General features: G+C 35.9%; 1 protein-coding gene across 5 annotated transcripts in view; it reads right to left on the bottom strand.

The window, feature by feature from the left end:
- Window positions 1–7,907: 7,907 nt before the first annotated feature.
- The window catches only part of NPAS2 (neuronal PAS domain protein 2), a 226,204-nt gene continuing 207,405 nt past the window's right edge, over window positions 7,908–26,706 (bottom strand). For all 5 annotated transcript variants that reach the window (XM_031959146.1, XM_031959148.1, XM_031959147.1 and 2 more), the window contains 6 exons: window positions 22,069–22,215; window positions 14,113–14,316; window positions 12,821–13,008; window positions 12,033–12,125; window positions 9,573–9,744; window positions 7,908–8,684 (listed from right to left, as the gene is read on the bottom strand). In XM_031959146.1, the coding sequence (XP_031815006.1) occupies window positions 8,472–8,684; window positions 9,573–9,744; window positions 12,033–12,125; window positions 12,821–13,008; window positions 14,113–14,316; window positions 22,069–22,215 (1,017 nt within the window). In that variant the 3' untranslated portion in view covers window positions 7,908–8,471. The remainder of the gene's footprint in view (window positions 8,685–9,572; window positions 9,745–12,032; window positions 12,126–12,820; window positions 13,009–14,112; window positions 14,317–22,068; window positions 22,216–26,706) is intronic.

Below are 26,706 nucleotides of genomic sequence, written 5' to 3'. Positions count from 1 at the left end.
TGGAATTCCCTCCCTGCACCTCCTCCTCTAACTAATAATAATGCTTTCACTATCTTTTTCACAGGGTTATTATGGTGCTTCATACCCCTTTTCTGTAAAATGGTCAATGATAATATTTGCAATACCTTCACAGAGTTAGGTGAAAAGTGTTCCTCTTGTTTTCACTTAGATAAGGGCTTAAATATATATCTTTGTGAATTTAGCTAAAGATAAAACTGAAAAAGAATTGTCTCAAAAAAGCCAAGTAGTGGATTTATTATTCAAATATAAATACTAAGATTCTATATTCCTGCAGTTGATAGATAGCCCTGAATTCAGGAGGACCTGAATTCAAATCTAACCTTGGACATTTAAAACTTTACTTTAAAGATTTTATAATCTAATAGAGGAGATTAGGCACTTACATGCTGAACTGAATATGATTCTAATTATTCACATTTCTATAGTACTCTCATGTCCACTGAGACTCAGGACAGTCCCACAGATGAAACTCCTAAGACAATAGTGAATAGACCACTCCTCATTCATTGCTGATGGATAGATAATCTGTTAGTCAGTGATAACCAAATTCTGGAAACTACTCCTCACTCAATTCATTGTTGACTGATAATCTGGTCAGTGATAATCTGGTCAAGGAGGACCAAATTCCAGAGACCACTCCTCCATCCTACCTATGAACCAGAGAATTAGCATGTCAATGACAGAAAGCTGGATAAATGTGTCTCTTTGCTTGTTTCTTTGCTGAATTCTCTTGGAAGTTAGTCTGCTTGTAATTGGCATTACAATTACAATAAACTTTGCCCCTTGACAAGGAAATGGGTTCAAGCTTGCAAATTCTTTTGAGACACCTCACAATAGCAGTCTCTGATCCCAAACTTTTGGGGTCCCCTTCCCAAATTCAACATCAGTAGCTAGGTCCTGTTTATTCCACACAACATCTTTCTCCACCAGGTGGAGTTCCAGGAAGACTTCCTTTGGAAAGTGGTACCAGAAAATAAAAGATAAGGGTCCAGACAACCTGAAGTGAGGAAGAAACATGTTCCCTTATTCACAAATGAATTTTCTTTCTTCCTTCCCTCTCCTTTCTTTCTTCTTCGCATCCTCCCTCTTTCCTTCCTTTCTTCCTTTCATCCTCCCTCCTTCCTTCCTTCCCTTTTCTCTTCTTTTTCTCCTTCCTTCCTTCCTTCCTTCCTTCCTTCCTCCCTCCCTCCCTCCGTCCTTCTCTTCCTTCTGTCTTTTATTCCTTCCTTCCTCCTTTTCTCCTTCTCTCTTCCTCCTTTTTTCTCTCCCTCCTTCCTCCTTGTCTCTTTTCTTTTCCTCTTCCCCTTCCCTTTGTCCGCATAGGATATCATACCCTGACCTGTGAATGGTCTTTAAAACTTTTTTTTTCCCTGAGGCAATTGGAATTAAGTGACTTGTCCAGAGTCATACAGCTAGGAAGTGTTAAGTGTCTGAGACCAGATTTGAACTCAGGTCTTCCTGACTTCAGGGCTGGTACTCTATACACTGCACCATCTAACTGCCCCCCAAAACTTTTTTTTTAATTGCTGAACCCTTCCAAGATATCTTAGGGTTTACTGGCTAGATTTCTTTCTTAAGGACTATGCCTTAAACATACACCACTTAGCTACCCCATAACACATTGTGCTCCCTACCTTTGCTCATACTTCTCTATGCTTAGAATGTCTTCTGTCTCCATCTTTGCCTGTTACCCAGTGTCTCTTATGGCAACTAGATGGTGCAGTGGATAGATCATTAGGGCCTAGATTCCTGAAGACTCATCTTCCCGAGTTCAAATCTGGCCTCAGAGACCCTGTCTGTAAAATGATATGGAGAGGAAAATGGCAAACCACTCCAGTGTCATTGCCTAGGGTCACAAAGATTGAACAATAATTCTTCCAGGATATCTTTCCTGATAGCCTGGATTGGTAACAAATTTCTCCTCAGATTTCAGATAGCTATTAATCAATAAGCATTTATTAAGTACTTAAAATGGAGGAACTATGTAAAATACAATAGAAAAAAGACAAAAATGAATATAAGCTCTCTCAAGGAGTTTACATTTTAAAAATACTGCTTTGTTTTGTACCTTTCAAATGAATGCATTTTGTCACGTAAGAGTATCTATTATAGATATAGATATTGACATCTCACCTGAAAATCTGCCTTCCCTTCCTCCCATTCCACTATTCTCACTACCTACAGGCATTCACATAAAGCATATACACACACACACACACACACACACACACACACACACACACACACACTCCTACTCCACCCTTTACCCTGGAGAAAATAAAATCTACCCAATTTTGAAATAAGCCCAGGGTATCCTCAAAATTCAATACCTCAAACCTGCCTCACTCCTTCAATAACTAGTGGGTCACCAAGACTCCATACTCATCCCTGACTTGACCCTTCATTATTGTTGATCATGTCCATTTTACAGATGAGGAAACTGAGATAAATAGGATTAAATGATTTGTCCTATCTTTCCTTCCTTCTGTTTCTGAAGCCAGATTTGTATTTATAAAGATGAGTCCTCCTGACTTGCACTCTATCTACACTGCCACCTAGCCTGCCACACCTTTATCAGATTTAATCATCAAATCAACATTACCTTTGATATTATGAAGCAAGAGAGGGATAATCTACTGCTTCAGGGCTTAAGTTCCTTTCCCAGACCACCACTCCCAGCTCTCTCATACCCATTCCAACAGACTAATCCTTTCTGATGTCCCTATGTCATCCTTCCCTCACCTTGTACTTTTGCTTCTAAAACCCTGATTCCATTGTTTTTTGTTTGTTTGTTTGAAATACCTTTCCAATTAGATCCAGAGCCTTCTCCTTGGAAACTACTTTGTATTATGTTTATTCTTACTTATGATCACAACATTTCAACTTTAAACATGTTGTTTAAGGTGGCACTATGGTGTACAGAGCTCTGGGCCTAGAATAAGGACAACTTAAATTCAAATTTGCCTCAGATACTCAGTTTGCCTCAATTTCCTTATCTGGAAAATGAGGATAATAATGCCACCTTCTTTACAGTCATTGTGAGGATCTAATGAGATAGTATTTGTAAAGCACTTAGCAGAATGCTATATACATAGTAGGCACTATATAAATGCTTGTGGTTCAGTCATTTCTGACTGTATGAGACCCTAATGGACAATTCATGATGGATTTCTTGGCAAAGATACTGCAGTTGTTTGCCATTTGCTTCTCCAGCATATCCCCATTTTACAAATGAGGAGCTGAGGTAAATAAAAGTTAAGTGACTTGTCCAGGGTCTCACAGCTAGTAAGTGTCTGAGGCTAGATTTGAACTCAGATCTTCCTAATTCCAGGTACTGTACCACTCCTAACTCCACTGTACCACCTAGATGCCCATATAAATTCTAGCCTATAAAATCCATATTATCCAAAGATATGTATTATAAAACACTCAACAAACTTCAAAACACAATAAATGTCAGCTATTATTATGACAGCAGAAATTGTATCTCACCTTACCTTCTCTCTCAAAGCCTACCACAGGACTCAGTAGATTCTTAATAAATTGGGAGGGGGGGAGAGATGAAGTTAGAAGGGGGAAACCAGATCTCTTATTTAATTGATAGTGGAAATTCTTAGTGAGGAATTTTTTCTACCATAGGTGGGCACCTTCTATAATTTAATGTCTGAATTGGGGCCCTTGAGTCGGGTATGAATTGAGTACCACTAAGTGCCCAAGGGTACTTTTATGCCTATATGTCAGAAATCGGAATTGAACCAAGACTTACTGCCTCTGTGAAGCCAGCTTTTTCCCAGCCAATGTGTCAACCTGCCTCTTATGTTTGTTGTTAATTTTGTTGTTATGGGCAGAATAGACTGGAGTAATCAGAAAGACTATTACAGAAATACTCCTTCAAGGAGAGGTTGTAGAGCTAGGTTGGGCTAAATATGGAACAGAAGGATAGACATATTTGAAGGAATGAACAGCTAAACTTGATAAAGGCCTGAACACGTGGGAATAAGAGAGAATAGTGAATCTAAAATGTCTAAAATTTCCAGCCTGTATAATTGAAAATTATACTGAAAGGAAAATTGAGCAAGAGAGCTGATTTGGTAAAGGGAAACGGATGAGGGGAGATGATGAATTTGGATTGGAATATAATGAGTTTGAAGTAATCTGCTAAGACTTATCATAATAAGATATGTAGTATATACTGAAGCATTTTTTAAAGCATTTTTAAAGTGGGAATATAACTGAATATCAACAAGCTAGGCACAAATACTAAAGGGAGATAATAAACTTTTCTTGAGGTTTATTCAGGGGGAAAAAAATCTGTTTTGCATGAACCAGAAGGCTATATATTTCAGCTCCATGTTTAATGAACCATGTTAGGCTGATGAAAGCCTACTTTCATCATCATGCCCATATGTAGAGGAAGGAATAAACATCATGCACGTCTGTCCAAAAAAAGTCACCTGCTCTATCTACACCCAAGATCTGGTCTATTTCTTTAGCTCTCTTTCTTTATTGTACTATTGTCTGAATCTAAAGGCTTCAGGCTAAGCCTACCCAGACAAAACAAAGCAAAAGGACAATGGAGGCAGTTTTTTAATAATTCAGACCAACTTCTCTTTTGCCAGATAATCATGACAAAAAGGTTTAAAAAATTGATATTGTCCAGATGACTGCAGTAGTCCTTCATTTTACATGTTAAACAGGCCTTTAAATTATCTTTCACTTAATGAACTGCAGTTACTGTTAGTGATAGAGGAGAGTAGATTTTGTTTCTAAACCCTCGGAAATCCAGTGTGTTCCAGAGTTTATACCCTATTCATGCCTGGTGAGCCAAAACAAATGGATAGATCATAGTTTTTCCCTGAAAAAAAGATAATGCAGTGAAACAGTATTTTAACAAACACAATGTCAATTAATCATAAGCTGTAGAGCAAAAAAAAAAAAAAAAATCTCTTGCTAAGTGTATGGGTTTAAAGAATGAACAAAGGAATTACTAATACTTTTTTCCAAATTTCTCCAAATTCTGAATATTTGAAAGGCAGCATTCTGGGAAAAGATTAATCGATGGCATGATATGCCCTTCCCTGACACATTTATGTCTTCTAGATACAAAGAATTAGAAGAGCTCGGTTATATCTCCATTAATTAGTTTCTTCTAAGAAGAGGAAATTCTGAAAATTTGCTGATTAAATAAAGCAGATTTCTTAAAGAGACCCTAATAGATGACATTTTGAACTTACTGAAGAATAATGTTTTAGATGGTGATTACTCCATTCTTTATTTTAAAATAGAACTCTCTTTAAGGTTTTTTTTTTTTTATGATGAATATTCTAATGTATCTACTGTATTTTAAATGTTTTGATTGACAAAAAAGACACTTTTCAGAAACACACCTGCATTTTATGCAATATTTTGCTTTTTTTCCCCCTAATGTTCTCACATATTTCACTGTAGGCTCATAACTCTGTAAGGACAACCTTTTGACAATGCTGAAGCTAAGGTGGAGAGAGGTTAAATGACTTCCCAACAGTTACATGGCTATTTGGTGAAAGAACCAGAGCTGGAACTGAGTTCTCCTGTTTGAAGAAAGGAAACAAGCATTTAGTTAAGCACTTAGTGTATAGTGAGACACTGTGTTTTACAAATATTAATCTCATTTGATTCTTCTGACAATCCTGAAAGGGAAGAAAGCTCCATTTTATAGATGAGGAAACTGAGGTATTCAGGTGGTAATTCAAACAGACCTATCAGGTCTGAAGCTGGATTTGAATATGAATAAAATACTGTAGAATATTTATTATTTGATTCTCTTATTTCCAGGTTGCTAAATCCGATAGATTCAATTCATTTATATTTTGGGGAGAATTCTGAATAGCTGGGTGTTTTTGTGGGGTATTTATATGTGATAAACTAGTGTTTTTTTCTAGAGAAATAGTCATGGATTTTGTTGCTATCTTTAAATTGAATTATCTTCACCTGATTTCTTTTTAATTTGAACTAGAATGGCATCTCAGATAAGAAATCTAATTAGGGCAGGCTAACATGTTCTTAGCATCTCATTCAAACTAGCATTTACATCTATAGCTTTACTCCAGAGTTAAAATATGAAGACATTTACTGTTAACCCAGCCTCAGGTTTCTTTCAGGGCAAGTGGAACAAACTCTACATTGTGTCTGGTTCAAGCTTATAGTCAGCCACAGGATACTCTCAATTTTGTGGTTGATCTAAAGGCAAATACTTGAATCTGTGTAGTGCATGTCATCACTTAATGCCACAGAATCAGAGCAATAGGTTTAAAGCTAGAAGGGGCCATCAAATCCAACTTTTATATTTTACAAATGAGGACACTGGAGTGTAAGCAAAGCAAGTAGTTCTGGGCAACACAGGGAGTGTTTGAGCTGGCATTTGGACTCGGGACTTCCATAGTGCAATGAAGAAATGGGTTGGTTAGGAAGACCACTTCTGGGCCTTCTGGGACATATTTACTGTATGACAGTGGGCAAATCCTTCAACCTCTACCTATGCGCTAGAAAATGTTATGAGTTTCCGAAAAGATACCAACCTGCACTGGCAGAAATTTCCTCAGCTGGGAGTTCTCTATACCAATGGAATCACAAATGCAGTCCTTAGACCTATCTGATTCCAAGTCCAACAGCCTACTCACCAAATCACACTTCATCTCAATGTCAGAACTGGAACATATCTTAGATGTCATTTAGCCCAACATCTTTAAATCACTAAGAGGGAAACTGAGGCCCGGAGTAATGAGGTAATTTATTTAAGGTCCTACAGGAAGTTAATGAGACAGCTAGGATTTGAATCCCTGTCTGCTGGCTTTTAAGTTTTCCAAAGCTCTTTTTAGAGAGAATGCTTTTTTTTCTTCTCTTAGTTATATAGATTAATATGCATTAGACTTGTGATTTTACTTATAAGGTATAAGAGGGAACCTTTTCTAAAACTTAATTAGAATAATTGATAATCCTGAGAGGTAAACACTTACCCAAGGTTCCACAGCTAATATGTTCATGTCCTTACATGAATCTTGATCTTCCCACCTTTGAGACCAGCTCTCTATCCATTATGTCACACCCACCTCTCACTTTCATTTTATTGAATATGAATGCATTCAGAAATAAAGACAATTACATGTTTACTCATAAATACATATACGTATATATCCATATACGTTTATGTATATATAAACATAGCAAGAGACAGGAATTGCCTCCATAGGAAATTGTACAAATTTGTTAATTTATTACAAAATGTCCACTCACAGAAAAGCACAAGAAAACTTTTATACTTGTGAAATGAACTGGTGTTTCAGATACAAAATAATTTACACATAATTCCATACAATTTTATTTTTTATAGAAATAGGTCATTATTACAACAGCTGTACAATACACTATGTTTTATAATTACATAAAATCTTTTCTTTAGAAACATCTCAACATAACAAAACATACAAAAAAAGCAAAAAGTGCATTTTTAAAGGAAAATTCAATCCTAGGTATTTATCATGAAAGATATGTAATAAGATGCAGCATCCCCATTCAATGGGCCAAAACACAGTGCATTTTCCTCAGTGACCTGTAGCCCCAAACAGAGGTGATCAACTGTTTGGGAGGCAGAAATATATCCTCTTTGTGTTCTTAAGTGTCTCAACAGAATTCCAGAATATCAGCTGCATGATTGTGCTTACCGTTTGAGTCCTCCTTTGTAGTTGTAATTAATAAAGTAAACAGGTATAGTCCAGTGTTATTTTCTTAAGAAAGAAACCAAACCCAAAACAACTACCAGAACAGGAAGAGTTAAAAGGTCTGTTCTGTAGTTTTAGGTTTGAGAGTATGACCAGCTCTGCCTGTTGTTTTTGTAGTTGTGGTCACAACATGAAGTAAATAGACTTTTATTTTTTTTAATTTTATACAGAAAGTGCCTAAGTTATTTCTTCTGTGCAGTTGTGCAAAAAAAATATTAACAATAATAAAAATAATCTCTTGTTCTTTCTCTCTTCAACAGATCTTTGACCCAGTGCTTCTCAAATGCAAAGGAAAGAAGATTGAAAGAATAAAGGCCAAATATTTCATATAGACAGTCCACAGTCAGCTGGAGTAAAATGGATGTGCTCACAAGGATGTAGCAAAAAGTGCTTTCTCCAAGTGTTTACCCAATAAGGATGGGATTCACACAGAATACTGTTCATTTCCAGTCTGAGTGGTCATGTATGGCTGTAGAGTACATCGAGATCCACTGAGCCAGGGGGAACCAAGGACAACCAGATCTTGATAATTTTCTATCTATTGCAACCTGCACTCTGAGATCTAGGAGTTCTGAAATGTATTCTGCAGTGTGCAAATGCCAAAAGTTTAGATCCAAAATCCTTTCCTCCCCTGCCCCGTCCCTCTTTGTCCATTGGTTAAAGCTGATTGTGTATTGACATTCTGTTGGCATTCTATCGTGGAGGCTGCTGGAGGCTTGAGGACTCTGATAGACTGCTAGGCCTTCGGGATGAATGTGGAGGTGGTGGCGGTGGCGGTGGTGGTGGTGGCGGTGGCGGTGGGGGCTGGGGAGGTGTGGGATGATATCCCATGGTCCCTTGTTGTGAATAGGCTGGTAGAAGCAGAGAGTCTTGCTGTTCATTGTGCAAAGAGGTTGGTGTCTGTACCTAACAAAGAAACAAACAGACTTCATTTACAATAATTGTCCTTTGCCCAGCTAGATTCAGTGCTACCTTCAGAGGGAAGGCATGCAGATAACATCCCCAAATGGTTAATCCACATTATCTCACTAATCATGAGTGGAAGCCAGGGGGATGATAGTCTGAAACTATCTGGGGATACATGGCTTAAGATGTTGCCTCTCTTTTTCAACAATGCTACTTCTTACTGCTTCCCTCCTGATTCAGTGAATGGAAGGAATTTTAGGTGAGAGAGAATTGTGCCACAAGAGAGGAATAAAGGGCATCAAAACAGGGTATATATTATTTTTCTTATTAGATTGTGAGCTACTTGTAGATAGAGTCTGTGGCTTATTTCATTTTTGTATCCACAGTGAATTGCACAAAATAGCTACTTGATAATTTTGAGTTGAATCGAATTGTGTTTGTTCATTGTTATTTTTCCATAGTTTTTTTTAATAAGATAATTTCCTGTATTATTGTGGCTTTATGTACTCCAATTAAGCAGTCAAGAAATCTTACCAAATATTGAACCTGTTCAGGGACCATCTTTGTCATGGACATTTCTGTAAGACCCTTGAGTGATCATTAAACAAATAGTTTTTAACCATTTAACCGTGGACTCCTTTGTCATCCTAGTGAAGTCTAGGTATCCCTTCTCAGAATAATGTTTTTAAATGCAAAAACAAAGTACATTACAAAAGAACACTGAATTATAGTTATCAAAATATTTTTTAAAATGCCAAGTTCATGATTATAGGTTAAAAACTCTTGGTCTAAATCAAGAGTTGAAACAGGCTTTGTCAACTCTTATCTCTTCTTGGTATAGTCAATCACAGAAGTCTCCTGTTTCTAAATTCTCTGCCCATCTCCTACCTGCAAATAGTGTGGTGGCTGCTGGGGCTGTAGAGGCTGCAAAGGGGATGGCTGGGTGGTAGAGAAGCCAGGGTGCAACACAGCTTGTCCCATCAGCAGAATAGGGGTGGAGGTACTGCTGCTAGAGGTTTGCACTTCCAGACTTGGAAATCCAGATGGACTCTGAGGATATCTATTGGATTTCATGAGGGAGGAAAGAAAATAGTTTTAAGAATGAGATATTCAAAGTCAACTGCAAGAAAAGACTCTGGTATGAAGAAGTCAACTTATTGTCCTATAGAAATTCAGGAGAGAGAAGAAAGAAAAATGGAATCAAAAGCATCAGAATTCCATTGGCTACAAATAACTTAACCTAAAAAAACTAAGTTGGAAAAGGGCATAATGGACAGAATGATGGATATGAAGTCAGGCCAGATCTAGATTCAGTTCCATTTCTGACAATTATTAGCCATGTGATCATGAGCAAGACACTCAATTTCCTTATCTATAAAATGAGAAGAATAGTACCTGTTAGAATCATCTCATGAGTTTGTGAGGAGCAAAGGAGGTAAGTTGCTACAGAAATGCCAGTTGTTGTTGTTTTTTAAACAGCTAACATTTACATAATGTTTACTGTGTGGCAAGCACTGGGCTAAATAGTTAAAATTAGTATTTTATTTGGTCCTCTCAACAATCCTGGGAGCTTATTAGTCTATTAAAAGTCCCATTTTACGATGAGATAACTGAAGCAGAAAAAGGTTACTTGACTTGCCCCAAATTGCACAGCTAGTAAGTGTCTGAGGCCTAATTTGAACCCAGATTTTTCTGACTCAACACTAATTCCAATGTGTTACCTAGTTATCACTTTAAAAAAGTCAGAATTCACAAAATAAAGAATTTCAATATCCACTGACTTGACTTAAAGCATCACTAGAAACAAACCTAACTAGTAGCTAAGTGGATAGAGTAAAGGACTTGGAACACCTAAGTTCACCTAAATTCAAATACTGGTTCAGACAGTTATTTAACTCTGATCCTGGGCAACTCAGCCTCAGTTTCCTAATCTGCAAAGTGGGGATGAAACTCAGAGGTTTGTTGTGAAGATCAAAGGAGATAACATATGTGCTTTGCTTAAAGAGTTATATTAATAGGAGCTATTGTTACTATTATAACCAGAGAAAGTTTGTCTCCAATTACTTGGACCATATGGGTAAGACAGGCTAAAAACTCAATTAGAAACATTGGCTGAATCTTTGGGTTTAGGATGTTTAAAAAGAATGCTACTGTGTGTCTAAGAGGAGACTTGATTGGACAACAAGAGTTTGAGGTTATTTAAGACTATTGTGAAATGAGTCATTCTTTACATACCCTGGAAAGGAACCAAGGATGATTTCTCTGTTGAATTGTGGAGTGAAAGGAAAGTGCTAATGAAATTGGTCCAAGGTAAGTTTAGAGTTGGAGAAAATGGAAGCCTGGGAAGGACACCTCTGGAGGGTTCAATGAAAGCTCTCTCAAAAGCAGATAGGTGTCTCTTTCAGAACCTCTGTATGGTTCTTTGTTGAATGATAGCTTTCTTACAAAAATTAAGCCAGAATTTTATCTGGGCATTATCTGACAGATATTTCTATTTCAGTCTCACTTCCAGGGTATGGAAACATTTTATTTTTCCAATAGCTTTTCAAATATTCAACTTCATGTTTCTAGTAATACTGACCCTATTAATAAGGGAATAATCAATAGTGCTGTTGAACACAGTTCTATTCTGATCCTCAGGCCTAATGATATAAGCAAAGGGAGTAGGGGAAGAATATTTTTGTGGATGGAGGTGGAAATAAATTTTACAAATTTCTTAATATCCTACTGACATCACCAATGCCACAAGCTGGCAGAATCAAAGTTACTTTTAGTGGAGCTTTTTGTGTGTTGGACTGTTTTTTTTTTGTGTGTGCGGGGGGGGGGGGGGGGGGGGGGGGGCTAGAGAGTGGTGGTAGAAACAAAACCTGTGACTTCATTGTCTTATAAGGAGCTCCCAATGAAAAAACAAACAAACACAAACTTATCAGAACAGCAACTCTTTTAAATCTTAAAGGATTTTCTTAAGGTATTGATAGGTCAGTCTCTAGTATATGTGAGAAGGAGATTCAAGAGACTACTCTCCAGCTACTTCTCAATATCAATGTTTAGAAATCATAAAAAAGGTACTGTGGGGTTAGTGTAGCTAACCTGGGCCCACCTAAGTTTATGGTCTGAGAGTGCAGGATTTATTAATTTAAGTAATTGGGGGTAAAGGCAATATATTATTGTTATGGAAGGAGAGTGCAGAACAGGGGCCTTTTTAAAAAGACTCAAGAACATTTAAATACATAATCAAACCAATTACTTCTGATTCTAGTAGGAGGAAAATCATATTATGATGACAATCTAGTTTTCCATTCTCTTTCTATCAATGTCTTCCCCAACCCCCTTCCCTCAACCACTTACTTTACTTGCCGACCAGTGCCACCAGGGTCTGAGGACCTCCTTGCATCACATGACCCAGGCATCATTGGCTGGATTGGTTGGCTAAGCAGCAGTCTTTGGGAAGAAAGAGAAAATAATTTTCTTTATCCTTTTTGTAATGCCCGATCCACTATAGTGTCTATTGATCCTTGGTATGTTTGCCTTTAATTCAAATACCTTCTATTTCAACTTAAATTTACTTTTCTTGCCCTCCTAGTTGGTACCTAGCTGAGTTGGTCTGTCCACTGGGTTTTTGCACTTTCTGTGTCATGTAGCTTTTTGCTTCATAAGAATATCTGACTTTCCCTTACCTTCATCTTTAAGAATGTAAAGGAAATCTAAGGAACCACTTTAAGGCAGATTATCAGTTACTTTCTTTTTTTACATTTTTTAATTATAGTTTTTTATATACAAAGCATATGCATAGGTAAATTTTCAACATTGACCCTTGTAAAAACTTCTATCAGTTACTTTTTAAAGAAAGGCATTAATTTTAGATAGCTAAAATGAAGCACACTACTCACTCCCTTCAGAGAGGTGATGGAGAATATGTAGAAAGAAATACACATTTTTAGATATAGTCAATGTAGAGATTTGTTTTGCTTGAATATATACAGATATATTTGTTAGAAGAGCTTTATTTTTGTCCTCCCATCTCCAACCATATGTGGGGAGATGGGGAGGAAGAGAAAATAAACACTCTTAATTGAAAAGTAATTTAATTTTAAAAAATAAGCAAAAAATAAAAACAAAAAAAATATTTTTTATACCTGAGTTGCCTATCATGGCTGAAGTCTGGACTGGGGTGACACTGTCCAGTATCCTGGGTGACAGAACCAGGTGTGGCCAGGCTTAGCGCTTGTGGAAGTAAGGCTGTGCTGCTGAACTGTGAGGTTAAGCTGCTCACGGAGTGGCCATTTCCCTGCATGACTTGTGTACTTCTCATTGGCTTTTGACCCTGGAGCATGATTTTAAGAGGAAGACATGTCTTAATAAAAGAGGTCTGAAAGATACTTTTCATCCTGCCAGTTTCTGCCAAATCTCATCTGCCTATTTTGCCATCATTCAGGAATAGGAAAAGACTAAACCTACTCTTAAGAAGAGAAGTCTTGTGGTTTGGCTGATGCTTTTGTAAGATGGGCAGGCATATGAGAAGAACAAGTTTGGCAGATAATTCTCAGAGCACAGGCAGTGTCAGGAAAATGGCAATAAGTAAGGCTGATCTGAACCATCCTGTGTCTGTAAAATCAGGATAGCACTTAGATTCAGATGCTAGTCTAGTATCTAGAATCTCAGGGGAGATTAGAGTTTATCTAGTCCAACCTGTACCTGAATAAGAATACTTCTTAAAAATATATGCAACAAGTAGACATCCAGTCTTTGTTTGAAGGCCTCCAATGAGAAGGAATTCATACCATCTGAGGTCTTATATTCTACTTCTACTTTTAGCTACTCTAATTGAGTGGTTTTCAAACTTTTGTTTTCAGTATCTTTATCCTATTAAAAATTATTGAGGATCTCTCCAAAGCGTTTTTGTTTATCTGGGTTATATTTATAGACATTTACCATATTGGAAATAAAAACTATTTTTGAATTTGTAGACCCTCTAAAAGGGTTTCAGAGATCCCCAGGATTCTCTAGACCATACTTTGAGAACCACTGCCCTAATTGTTAGAAATTTTTTTCTTTACATCAAACCAAGATTTGACTCTGCAAATTTAGAAGGATGCTCTTCTCTCTCCTTTTTAGTCATCTCAAGTTAGGAACAAAGCTGAAAAGACTAGTTTTAAGATACCTTTTGAAGCAAATCAGAAAACAAATAAAAGGAAGAGGGGAGAATAAGTTAGTAACATTTGGAGCCAAATAAACCTTGAGATTTACTTTAAAAAAAAGAGAGAAAATCTGCTGAAAAAAAATAAGTAATTTCTTCTGACTCAGTTTCAAATTATCTTCCACTCTCCAGTTTTCCTTCTTTCCTTATCAATAACAATTCATGTCTTTCCTCCTTGGTGTCTGCCTACAACTGCTGGGATAATGGAATCTGGAAGAAAAGCATAGTTACCTGGCTTGCTATCACACTAGATTCCCGTAGCAGCTGCTGGTTCGCTATTTGGGAAGTTGCAATTTGGCCTGGGAGTTGAGAACTAGGAACAAGCTGTGGCTGGGAAACGACTCCTGATCTCTGCTGTAGCTGCTGTTGCTGCTGAGGCTCTGGACGCTGTATGCTGCTAAAACTTAGAGATACTGCTGACTGCTGTAAAAACATCTGCAAAGAGAAAACCATCAAGAAAACAAAAACATATTGTAACCAGACTTGCCAAATGGTAAGCCCTTTGAGAGTATGGACCATACACTTAATCTTTGAATGTCTTCCAATACCTAGCAAATAAAAGATTTTAAAACTTGAATTCAAAATTGAATCCTCACCCACATGGGCAAAAATGTTTATAGCAGCTCTTTTTGTGGGGGTACAGAATTGGAAATTGAATAGATGTCCTTCAATGAGTGAATAAGTTATAGTATATGAATGTCATGGAATACAATTGTTCCATTGTTCAAGAAATGAACAGGCTGATTTCAGAAAAATCTAGAAAAGACTTATTGATGTTGAGTGAAGTGAGCAGAACCAGGAGAACATTGTATAAAGTAACATAAGACTATGTGATGATCAACTATGATAGCTTTAGCTCTTCTCAATAATACAGTGACAATTCCACTAAATTTTGGATGGAGACTGAATGAGGATCAAAGTATATACTTTCACCTTTTGTTTTGTTTTGTTATCTTTTTTGTGGTTTTCCTTTTTGTTCTGATTTTTTTTTTACATGATTCATGGAAATATATTAAAAATGTTTGCAATGTATAGCCTATATCAGATTGCTTGACGCCTTGGGGAGAGGGGAGGTAATGGAAGGAGTAAGAAAAAAAAAATTTGAACTCAAAAGCTTACAAAAAACCATCTTTACATGTAATTGGAAAAACAATATATTATTAAAATAAAATTTAAAATAGAGGAAAATTGAATCCTCTCTGCTTTACAAACCTAATCTATGTTAAGCTACCAACGTCCCACTTCACCAAAAACATTCCAGGATCAGTCTGTATTTTGAAACCAAAAAGTGGTATGGGGTATCTAGTGTCATATTATGGGTGAGGAAGATCTGGGTTTGAATTCTGCTTTGTAGTTATATAATAATTAACATTTAATGTGTCTTAGCTTCAGTTTCCTCATCTATTAAATGAGGATGATAAAAGCATTTAGTTTGCTGGATTATTCTAAGAATCAAATAAAATAACATAGTTAAAAAACACTCGGCTAACCTTAAAGCACTATATAAATATTAGTTATTGATTAATAAAATGTCCACAGTCTGTTAAAAGCTAAAATTTCCATTCAAATTGTTTTTATATTTATGTAGGAAGTATGTACTAGCTTCTCAGTTTCTTGTTAAATCAAATAATATTATTATCATGATCCTACCTGGGGGAAAAAAATCTACCATTTAGACCTTACGAAATGGCCAGAAAGAACCTGGGGATGTTCTGAAGTGTTTTCCATATACTTTCTTTTATAAATGAAAGCAACCCTATTAATGGGGAGTATTGTTTGTGTATATGGCTGAAAGTATTAAAGGATTTTAGAACTAGGAGAAATCTCAAAGACCAACTAATCCAATCCCTGCCACAACACACGCAGCATCAGCAACAAAAACAACAATAGCTAGAATTTAGAATTTACAAAGCACTTTAAACATATTTCTTTAATTTGAACATTATAAAAACACTGTGAATTAGGCACTATGTTTTACAGATAAGGAAAATGAGGCTGAGAAACATTTTAAATGTCTGGTCCAGGACCACATAGCTAAAGTATTAATCCCTTTTATGAGGAAAGTTAAGTGTATTGCCATAGGTCACAGACATAACTGGCTAGCAGGACAGCCTGGTTTAGACAGCAGCCTGATTTTTAGACTGGTGCATTCTTCCTGGCATTTCATAGATATATTCCCTTGTTTTTTGAATGAAGGGAAAAATACTACTTTAGAAAATGCTTGGAATCTCCAAAGACATGAACTTACATATTTGAGGTTGGTGATATTTATAATTTTAATAGAAGTCACACTTATATTCATAAAATTAAACATTTGGGAAACTAAAAGGGATTGGATTAAATATTCTATGTCTAAAATTCTATCTCTCCTTCCTTTGCATACTGTTTCTCTCAACCCTCCCCCAAAAGAAATTATATAATATATAAGAAAAAGTTCTGATGAGACAGCTTAACTGTAATTCCTGTCATTCCATTTGCATTAAGCCTCAAAAATCATCCACTTGTTCAAACTCTTTCTCCCTCCTTCCCTTCCTTCCTCTTTTCTTTCCTCTCTCCCTTTCTCCTTCCCTCCCTCCCTCTCTTTCCTTCCTTCCTTCTTTCCTCCCCTTTCCCCTCCCTCCCTTCCTTTCTCCTTCCTTCTTCCTTCTCCCTGCTCTTGCTCAAAAAAGTAATAACCTAATTGCCATGATAACACTTATTTATATAGTTCTTTTGGGTTTGCAAAGCACTTTCCTTACTATAAATTGGTGAGGTATACAAGTTTTGTCGTATCCATTTTATAGACAAAGGTCAAAGAAAATAAGTGTCTTATTCAAGATCCCAGACTTGAGATCAAGTGTTGACTCCAAAACTAGTGTCCTCTGTATCATAACTGCTACAACAGCTTGCAATTATGCAGCAGTTTAAAGTTTGTAAAGCACTTAATGAGTATTATCTCATTTTATCCTCACAACAACACTGGGATTATTATCTCCAGTTAGCAGCTGGGAAAACTACAAAACAGAGAGAATTCAAGTGACTTGCTTGTAAGTGTCTGGAACTGTTAGAACTCAGATGTTCCTGATTCCAAGTACAAGGTTGTATCCATTATATTACCTGTATGTACAATATGACCTTTCAAGAATGTGCCAGATTGCATATAAAGTTGGTACAGAAACATTTTGAGTGTCAATTTTGTCAGGGGAAAGAGGGAGGGAATATAGTCATAGTAGTTTTCCTAAAGCAAACTGTGATGGAATAGGGAGGTCTACTCCTATTGTATGTTACTAATTCACAGGAACTATTGTTCTTTCATCAGCTCTGTAACCCTGGATAAGTCACTTAATTTCTGTCTGCCTCAGTTTCCTCCTCTATAAAATGTGGATAATAGTAGCACCTACTTCTCATCATTGGTGTGAGGGTCAAGTGAGATAATATTTGTAAAGGGCTTACTTTTCTGGCACTGAAATAGGCACTTAATTAATGCTAGCTATTTCTTTTCTATCTTTGTATCCCCTAGAATACCCTCAACCACAACAAGAACAGCAACAACAACAACAATAAACTCAATAAATATAGGAGTACTTAAAAAAATACATCATTAACTCCTTAAGGACAGGGAATGTTCAAACAACATTTATTAAGTACCAACTATATGCAAAGCACTGTGCTAGGAGTGGGAGATAAGAAATAAATAAAAGATAAATAAAAAACACTCCCTGCATTTGAAGACTTTTTTTTTGAGGGCAAGGAAGTGTATGTGACATGATTGTGTGATTCTATTTCTCTCGGTGCTTATAACAGCACATGGCACATAGTAAACTTTTAGTTATTGTCTTTCATTCTCAAAGAGGACCAATGACATTACAAGGGCAATGTTTTGACTTATGTGTGAACTGGCTATTAGAGGCGCAGAACTGCACAAAGTGATCAATCTTAATCTCTCTTCCAGAGTCATTAAAATCCAGTGGCAAGACAAAAGTCAATATGATTAGTTATGGCCTAGGATCTAATTGGTGCCCTTGGCCTTTGCCAGGTTTAGGTTATCTGAGTCCACACCCATCAATGACTGAGGACTAGGTAAGAGTTAAGTCATAAGAAGGCTCAATTTACCATCACCAAGATATGAGCTAGAAGCAGCTAGATGGCCCAGTGGATAGAGCGCTGACCCTGAAGTCAAGAGGACCTGAATTCAAATCCAGCCTCAGACACTTGATAGTCACTAGCTGTGTGACCTTGGATAAGTCACTTAACACAAATTGCCTAACCCACACAAAAAAGCAATTAATTACATAGATGTAAAAGGGAAGAAAAATTGAGTTTGTATACAAAACAGAAAACAATTTATATTTATACACATTCTAAGCCATAAGAATTTAAATAATAGGCCATGAAGGTTTGGGTTGTCTCTAATTGACCATTCAGTGACAGTCAATAATTTGGATTTTAAAGTAGAGTCAAATAACTCTATTTAAAACACACTAGGTTTTTTAAAAGCCTATATTTCAAGAAATCTAAGATTTATTAATTAATTCTCCAAAGAATTTGGAAGATCGGATAATATGCCCAAATTTATGTCCAAGATACATCAATTCAGGCAACATTATGAAATACACATTGAAGCAAGTCAATGGAGTGGAGAAAGAAGACCATGTAAAGGGGCAAGATTACTTGTAGGTGGCAAGGAAGATAATGGTAATAGATAAGAAAATGATCAATGCTGTGTAGACAAAAAAGAACAGGAGTTGAGAAATAATTAAATATGAACTTAAGGCATCTGTGAAAATTAACAAGACCTACAGATATGAAGGACAGTGAAAGTACAACAAACAGAAATAAAGAAAGCAGAATGAGGAGTAGGTTTAAGGGAAAAATCAGTGTGTAGTAAATGTTGAATCATTGAATGAATGCTCCCTTAGAACTCTTAGGTCTCAAAGCTGCCTCACGCACCACTTCCTTCAGGAGGCCTTTTGTAATTTTATTGTTCTTCAGGTTTTTTTTTTTTTAATTTGTGTTCAACCCCCTTCATGATGCTATTTGGGATTTTCTTAACAGATCCTGAAGTGATTGGCCATTTCCTCTTCCTGCTAATTTTACAGATGTGGAAATTGAGGCAAATATGGTTAAGTGACTTGCCCAGAGTTACATAACTAAGAACTGTCTGAGGCCAGATTTGAACTCAAGTCTTCCTGACTCCAGATCTGGCACTCTATCCATTGTTCCAATTAAGTGGCCTTTTGTAATGCCCCCAATTATTAGTATGCTGCCCCACAGATCACTTCTACTTTTAGTTTTTAATTTATTTTATTTGTAATTTATGAAATCATTGAAAGGGAAAGAAAAAATGCTGGAGGGGATGTGAAAAAATTAGAATAATAATTTATTATTGGTGGAATTGTGAACAGATCCAACCATTTTGGAGTTCAATCTGGAGTTGTGTCCAGAATTATTAATCTTCCTATACCATTTGATCACTGTTACTTTGTAGGGAAACTACATTTTTGTTTTAATCACTTTGTATCCTTTATGTATAATGTAGGCTCCTTAGGGGCAAGAATTGTTTCATTTTTGTATTTGTCTTTAAGTCAGGGAAATTTACTATACAGCCAGCAGGGGGAGCAGAGGTTTGCAATCAGAAATACCCCAATAAAAAAAGATTATAATTTGAGTCTGTAGGGTGGTGATGAGAATTTTTTAACAGAATGACTCTCTTCTGTATAGCATCTAATATTTTAAACTCGGGCTGCCACTTGGTAAGGATATGTGCAAGCCTGTCTCTAACAACAACAACAAACCTGAAAATAAAAACAAGTGGGTTTTTAGTAAATGTCATTGATGACCAAAAAAAAATTTATGACAGCATATTAGAGAAGAATAAGAACCAGGACTAGATCACTAGGTCTGAGATTAGGAAGCTTTTGATTTTTAAAAGTTTTATTTATTTTTCTTTTTGCTCTTATGCATTTCTAGACTATCTGTTTAAACCATGATTTACTTTCTCTGCACTAGCACTTCCCCCCTCCCCAATCACCCCCAATGACATTTAAGGTAATCTTCATAAAAACACATTGTGTCTTATTTGAAAAGTATTCTCTAAGTACCAAGTACTTTTTATATACCATATAAAGGGAAACAAAATCTACCAGAATGAACAGTATTAAAAAACAAATCACAATATATATATTTTTTACTTCTGATTTACCAAGGGGATAGGAAAAAAATGCAACCTCACCAAAGCATACCTATTACAATTTATTTACTTTTTAAATTTTAGAATCATATAAAGTAATGTGAAAAATTAATTCTCTTTTCTTCTGGTCAAATATTTTTGTAATCTATATTAAAACTTGCAATCTGAAAAATAAAGCAGCATAACATATAAGAAAATATTTCCCATGTTGGTTCTATTCTTTGGGAAATTCCAGCATAAAGTTAATCGAAAGAAAACATGAGACAATACAGTTTAAATACTTTCTCCTTTTGGCACTAGCAATAACCAATTCTATAGAAGTCAAATGTCTGGGTTTCATGAGGTGAATTAACTATAATCAGCCTTGGCTATAAAGAGGAAAAGTAATGAGTACCAGTAATGAGGGGTGAAAGAGACAAGCTTATGGCCATTTGATATTTTAAAATCCTGCTTTATTATTGAAATGCCTTTTTAAAGCCAGAAAATTCAGAAGTCAGTGTTTTTAGAAACATGTTAATATCTGCCTTGCTTTTAACAATTTCTGGCCCATTTTTCTTCTTCCTGTGTGTGAAAATCCTACTGAAGTAATTTGAGTTGAGTAGGTTCTGGGAAGAGTAATATGAGCCATTAATCAGGTACTGGATGGATAAGGATATACTATAGTTTACTATGCCATCGTATAGAAAAAATAAAGGAATAAAAACTGGACACTGGCATTTTAATTTTTACTTGTTTCCTTTGAAATTAAAAATCTGCAACCTCAGTGGTACATCACTAGTTCTCTGCCTATCCCTTTTTTAATTTCCTGGGTGTAGTAGAAGTCAGAGAAATGGAGTTTAAAAAATAAAACCTTTTTTTTTTTTTTGAAGTGTCCTTCCAATTTTTAATAATCTTCTTGAATACTGCATGTATATATCTCAGCAATTAAGTTTTTCACACACTGGACCCACTTTCTATAATGCTTTGAGGGTAGTTTGTGTCCTTTTGGACAGAAGGGAGAAAATTCTTCTAGTGCATGAAATGAGAGAAGAGAGTGTTAATGTAATAAAATAAATACATGTGAGTACGTACGCATATGTGTATACCTACATATATACATATTACATATACATATATATGCAAAATGCCTATTGATTGTGTGCTCATAAAAATTACATGTACATATATGCAAAAAGTTTGAGTGTACACATGTGTGGATAGACAAGTGTTGATATATACAAATATATATTATTTATACAAAAATGCCTAATGATTGTATATGTATAACAGTTGTGCATACTATATATACAAAAATGTTTGTCAGGTGTACTTATAGGTGTGTGTATGTGTGTATGTTGTATATATACCCAAAGGAGTCCATGATAGCAGAAAGGTTAAGAACTCCTGCCCCATATATTTATCCTTTCCCCCTATAATTAGCCTTTGCCCCTACCGGTCTGTGCCATTTTGAGAAGAGGAAAAGAGAACTTACTAGCTCTTGATCCACATGTGTGTTTTTTCCAAAAATGAAAAATCAACCAAGATTGTATTTATTTGTGTTTTCCTCATGGTCATAAGGTTCATAAATGGCACCATGATATAAAACATACTGAAGAAATTCAGATAGACACTGAGAATTTAGAGTCAGAGAGTGATGATACTAATGTAGACAGAAAGACAGGACAAAGAGGGATGGAATGAACTCTGAAAGGAACATAAATAAAGGAAATAAATCATGTAGTATCATGTATATGTTGAAGTCTAACACTGTATCAGTGTATTAGCAATGGAAATTACATGCTAAGCCAGAGTGAAGACCAGGAAGTATTGACTTGTACTTTACCCAGTGTGCTTAGAATATTTGATGAATAGGACTAAAAAAGATTGCCTGGAGTTGAAGTGAGGATGTTGTTGAGAAAGCTGTCCTATTTCTGGAATTTCTCATAAAGCAGATCTATATCTCCTCTGGATTGAGGGGGTAGTTGATAGCCATAGACAGCCATAGTTTTTCTAGCAGTCCAAAGTTTCAGGGCCTTTACCTGGAGGTTGGAGTCCTGGACCATGCAGAGCTGCTCCTGGATTTTATGTAGTTCTTCTTGTTGCCACCGAATGTTGGCTTGCAGGATCCGAGTCCTCTGCTCTAGCTGGTCTTTGATGGTTTGAAACATGCTGAATTGTGCTGAGAACTAGAAAGTAAAGAGAAAAAAAAAATCACACCCACATTTAATGTTGATTTTCATCATTCAGATAGGTTTCAATGATGAGTCCTCCATATTTATCTTTTGTATGGCCTTGCCCCGCCTCACCAGTGTCAGTCCAATAACCCCAATTCAGCCTAGAAGAGAGAGGCAGCAATGTCCATGAAGGTCTTAATATATATCTATATATCTATATATATGTTTGAATCTAATGACAATGATTATTTGCTTATAGTCTATTTTCTGTTAGGTGCCACATAGTATAGTGGAATAAGCATTGGACTTGGAGTCAAAGAAGCTGAAAAAAAGTCCTAACTCTGTTACTTATAGTAGCTACCATTTATAAAGTCCTTTAAGGCTTGCAAAGCACTTTACATGTTAAAAACATGTATATAGTACCTTAAAGTTTTCAAAATGCTTTATATATATGATTGTACTTTAGTTTCACAGCAGCTCTGTGAGGTAGGTACTACAGAGATCATTACATGCATTTTATGGATGAGATAACTAAAGTTTTAAAGGGTAAAGTGGGACTTAAGCCATTTTGTTACCAAGTGCCAAAAGCAGTCAATGTGACCACTTAATCTCTTTGGACCTCAGTTCCCTCATCTGTAAAATGGGGGTGGTGGACTAGATGATCACTAAGGTTCTTTCCAGCTCTTAATCTATAATCCTCTGATATTATTTCTTTCTAGGTCAGTGGAGCTCATTCTAAATTTGTTATGGTAAATTTATCTCACTACAGTCTGGTAATACCAAGTTATTGCTTGATTTTTTAAGTGCTGATTGCATATTCATTTTCTAAATTCAGTTGTGGGGAGAGGGACAGACAAATAGAGGGAGAGAGACAGAGAGAGAGAGAGAGAGAGAGAGAGAGAGAGAGAGACAAAAAAAGGAGAGAGACAGAGACAAAGAGAGACAGAGAAAGAGAGGGATTTTGAAAAGAATGCCAAAAGCAGGACACCAAAAGAACTCTCTCCCCACCTCCATTTACTCCCAGTGAGGGCATGGCAGCTTGCATGTGACAGATTCACAGACATTTTTAGGTTCTATAATTATCCTGAATGTGATCCTGGACAGCATTGGCCTGTTATGTAATGGATCACGAATGAGCTTTAATTTGATAGTACATTACACTGAAGCATGCTCTCTAAACTGGCCTTGAGGGCCTTTAGCTGGCTGGCAAAGATATGGGGGTAGCTCTTGACATCTTTCCTCATCATTCCCTAGATTCTTGATGTTTCCCTTCTCAAGAGAATCTGGGTCAGTGGTAGCAAACAAACAAGCAAAATTATGCCCAGAAAAGTCAAATACGTTAATAAATAACATTCTTGTTTTTTTTTTTTTTTTTCCCAGTGACAGGATTTTAACTTTAAGTTCTCCTGGGAACAAACTAAAGGTTTGCTTTAGGCCTATAGAAAAGGCTATACGCATGTTTGGATTTCTTAGCTATTCATGCTATATACCTTAAGGTGGCCCTGTGGAAAACCCTCAAGGAGACTCCAAAATGTCACCTGCTCATTTAATGAGGAAGCAGTGTAGTACCAAACACCAGATAGACACTATATAAGCAGCCCTGGAGATTTTGGTGAAGACACAAAAGTTAGAGGCAGAGACAGGTATGCGACTGTTGGTGACCTCTGTCCAAGATCAGGACGCTATACTAATGGTCTCTGATAATGATAATTTTGCTACCCAGATATATATTATCATTGTGATTTCTCTTGCTTGCTTCTTCACAAAATGGAGATAATGATGTGTACTATTTGCTTCCTTTAGAAGAATGATATATGTGAGTTAATGGATTTCTGCTAAAGTGCTTTGAAATAGCAAAATGCTAAATAATTTCTTGAGGGAAAATATGCATGATAGCAGACATGGGTGAGAGCTGTGGACTAGGGCTAAATTTTCTTTAAAGTTATTACATCAACATTCCCTTTATCCCTGTTTGAAAACTCTGCAATATTCATGTTCTTCTCTTTTACAAATGTGTCCTCTAGTCTTTTCTTTTCATTTAGTTTATTTTTCTCCTGTATAGGAAAAGATGGTTTTGTGTGTGTGTGATGGTGAGGAGCTGGGAGAGGGAAAATCAAAATAATGGAATTATTAAATGATTCCTTATTGGAATAACTAACCAATGTTGGATGATACGCACTAAACCCTCAATTACCAGAATCCAAATGATGAAAACTCTGGGTTAATTGGAATTTTGAGAAATACAAACAAATTTTAGGAGTGAGCAAAAGAAAACAAGCATATAGCATATTTTGTTAAAAATAAAATCCAACTTCCTTTATATCAGTAATGTCAATCTCAAATTGAAATGGGTCTCTGGAGGCTGCATACTGACTTAGAAAACCATAAATTAAATCATCTATGTTGTATTGCATTTTGATTTAATTTGGTAAAAACATTTTCTAATAACATTTTAATCTGGTGGCGTCAAGGCTGTGAGTTTGGGACTTCTTCTGTACACATTATTTCCAATATGCCATAGATGTAGGTAATTATATAAGTGTTACATATGTCATGTTACCCTTGAAGAACCATGGATTTTGAGAATTGGAAGGGACCTCAGAGGTAAACTAATCCAATACTTGTTTGAATAAAATCCTACCCTACAGATGATTATACAATTTCTGTGAGAAAATCTCAATCTACTTTTTGGACAGAAATTGGTATTAAGGTTTTTCTTCCATGAAACTTAGTAGTATTTCTTTGTTAAAGCCATCTATTGTTCCTGGTTCTACCCATTGGGGCCATTCAGAAATCTTTGCCACAAGACACAATGGAGTTTTCAAATCATGTCCTTCTTAAGTCTTCTTTTCTCCTGTCTAAAGATTCCCAATCAACTCCTTCAACTAAACCTCATATGAAATGATCTATAACAACCTCAATATCCAGCATTATTCCTTTACTATGTTCTAGTTTATCAATGTTCTTCCTAAAATATGGCATCCAACAATGAACACAATACCCCAAGAGTAGTATCATTGAGTCAGACCATGGAAAAAAACTATCAACTCCCTCATTTCCCAATACATTCTAAATCAAGTTGTCATTTATGGACAGCCCCTTATCTTTTCCACATATTGTCAGACTATATACTTTTCCTACCCGTTTTCAGTTAATCACCATTAAATTTCACCTTAATATAGTCAGTCTAAAATTCTGAATATATCCTGAGATATTTTTAAATTTCAATTCTATCACTTATTACTAGCTCCTAGCTTGATGCTATTTTCAAACTGCACAAACATTTTATCTATATCTTCATCTAAATCATTGATAAAATTCTTAAAAGGCAGAGGACCCAAGCATAGATTCTTGAATCATTTCACTAAACACTTCCCTCCAAGGTAATGTGAACCCATTAGTGCCTAAACTTTGCAAACCAGCTCCAAATTAGCCCTTAAAAGAAAAAAACATCTTTGAATAGAAAAAAAAAAAAAACCTTATTCAGTTATACTAAAAATAATACTGATTATAGGACATACTTAGGCTTTATGTAGGCCATATCTAAAAGGAAACTATGACCTATATTCAGAACAACATGGTATATTCTATTAATCCAATGACACAGGATACAATCAGAAGGAAGCATGGCTAGAAAATATAGACTTGTTTGACTGCAAAGTTGATTTAATATTTGAAGTTTTTAAAGTATTTAGTATAAGTACTTTCAGATACTCAGCATAATTTATAAAATATTGTACAAACTTCATAAAGAAGCATTATTCTTCACAAATTCCTATAAAAAAAGAGAAATGGGTACTTGTTTCTACTTTCATTTGATATCTGATTTAGCATTAGTAGTAAAATGTCATCAGTCCAGTGGAGGAAGAAAAGAATGAAGTCTTTATGATAGAACATTTTTAGAGGAATACAGTTCCATTCTTTCTAAGGATGATGCATATTATAAATTAGACTATAAGTGGATACTAATAGATAAAATTAAATACAATTTAAAAAGACCTACCTCACACAATTATATACTATAAAACGCAAAAATCGTTTATCCTGCAAAAATTGATTTCTAGATCTGGAAGCTAAAGGAGCTTTTAATTTCCTGAACGTTTTGTTGGAAAAAGGTATGGATTTTACATGGAGACTGGTTCTAGTATGGATAAAACACTAAAAATCTGCAGTGAAGGAAACTATTCTGTTTGATTTCCCCAATAAGGCTCCCATATAACATATCTCAGTTACCACTGGTTCTGCATAAGTAGGCTCTAAATGAATGAGGTTTTACTGTTAACAGGAAGGGTTGTCAGCATGGCTTGTCAAATGTGTTATGTGTACTATGCTATCCTGTTTCAAAGATAATGCTGCTGAATGCTTATGCCAACAGAGGAATGGTTTTAAATAATTTCCCAGTAGTGGAGTAGATTTGCATTAACCCACCCATATGTATACATTCTGGTAGAGTTCCTCTTGTCAAACACATCTGTGAGATGACTTGCTGTGGTTATGGGGTGA

The sequence above is a fragment of the Sarcophilus harrisii genome, chromosome 3 (genome assembly GCF_902635505.1).
Source record: "Sarcophilus harrisii chromosome 3, mSarHar1.11, whole genome shotgun sequence".
NCBI classification, from domain to species: Eukaryota; Metazoa; Chordata; class Mammalia; order Dasyuromorphia; family Dasyuridae; genus Sarcophilus; species Sarcophilus harrisii.
This window is presented reverse-complemented; position numbering and strand designations above follow the sequence as displayed.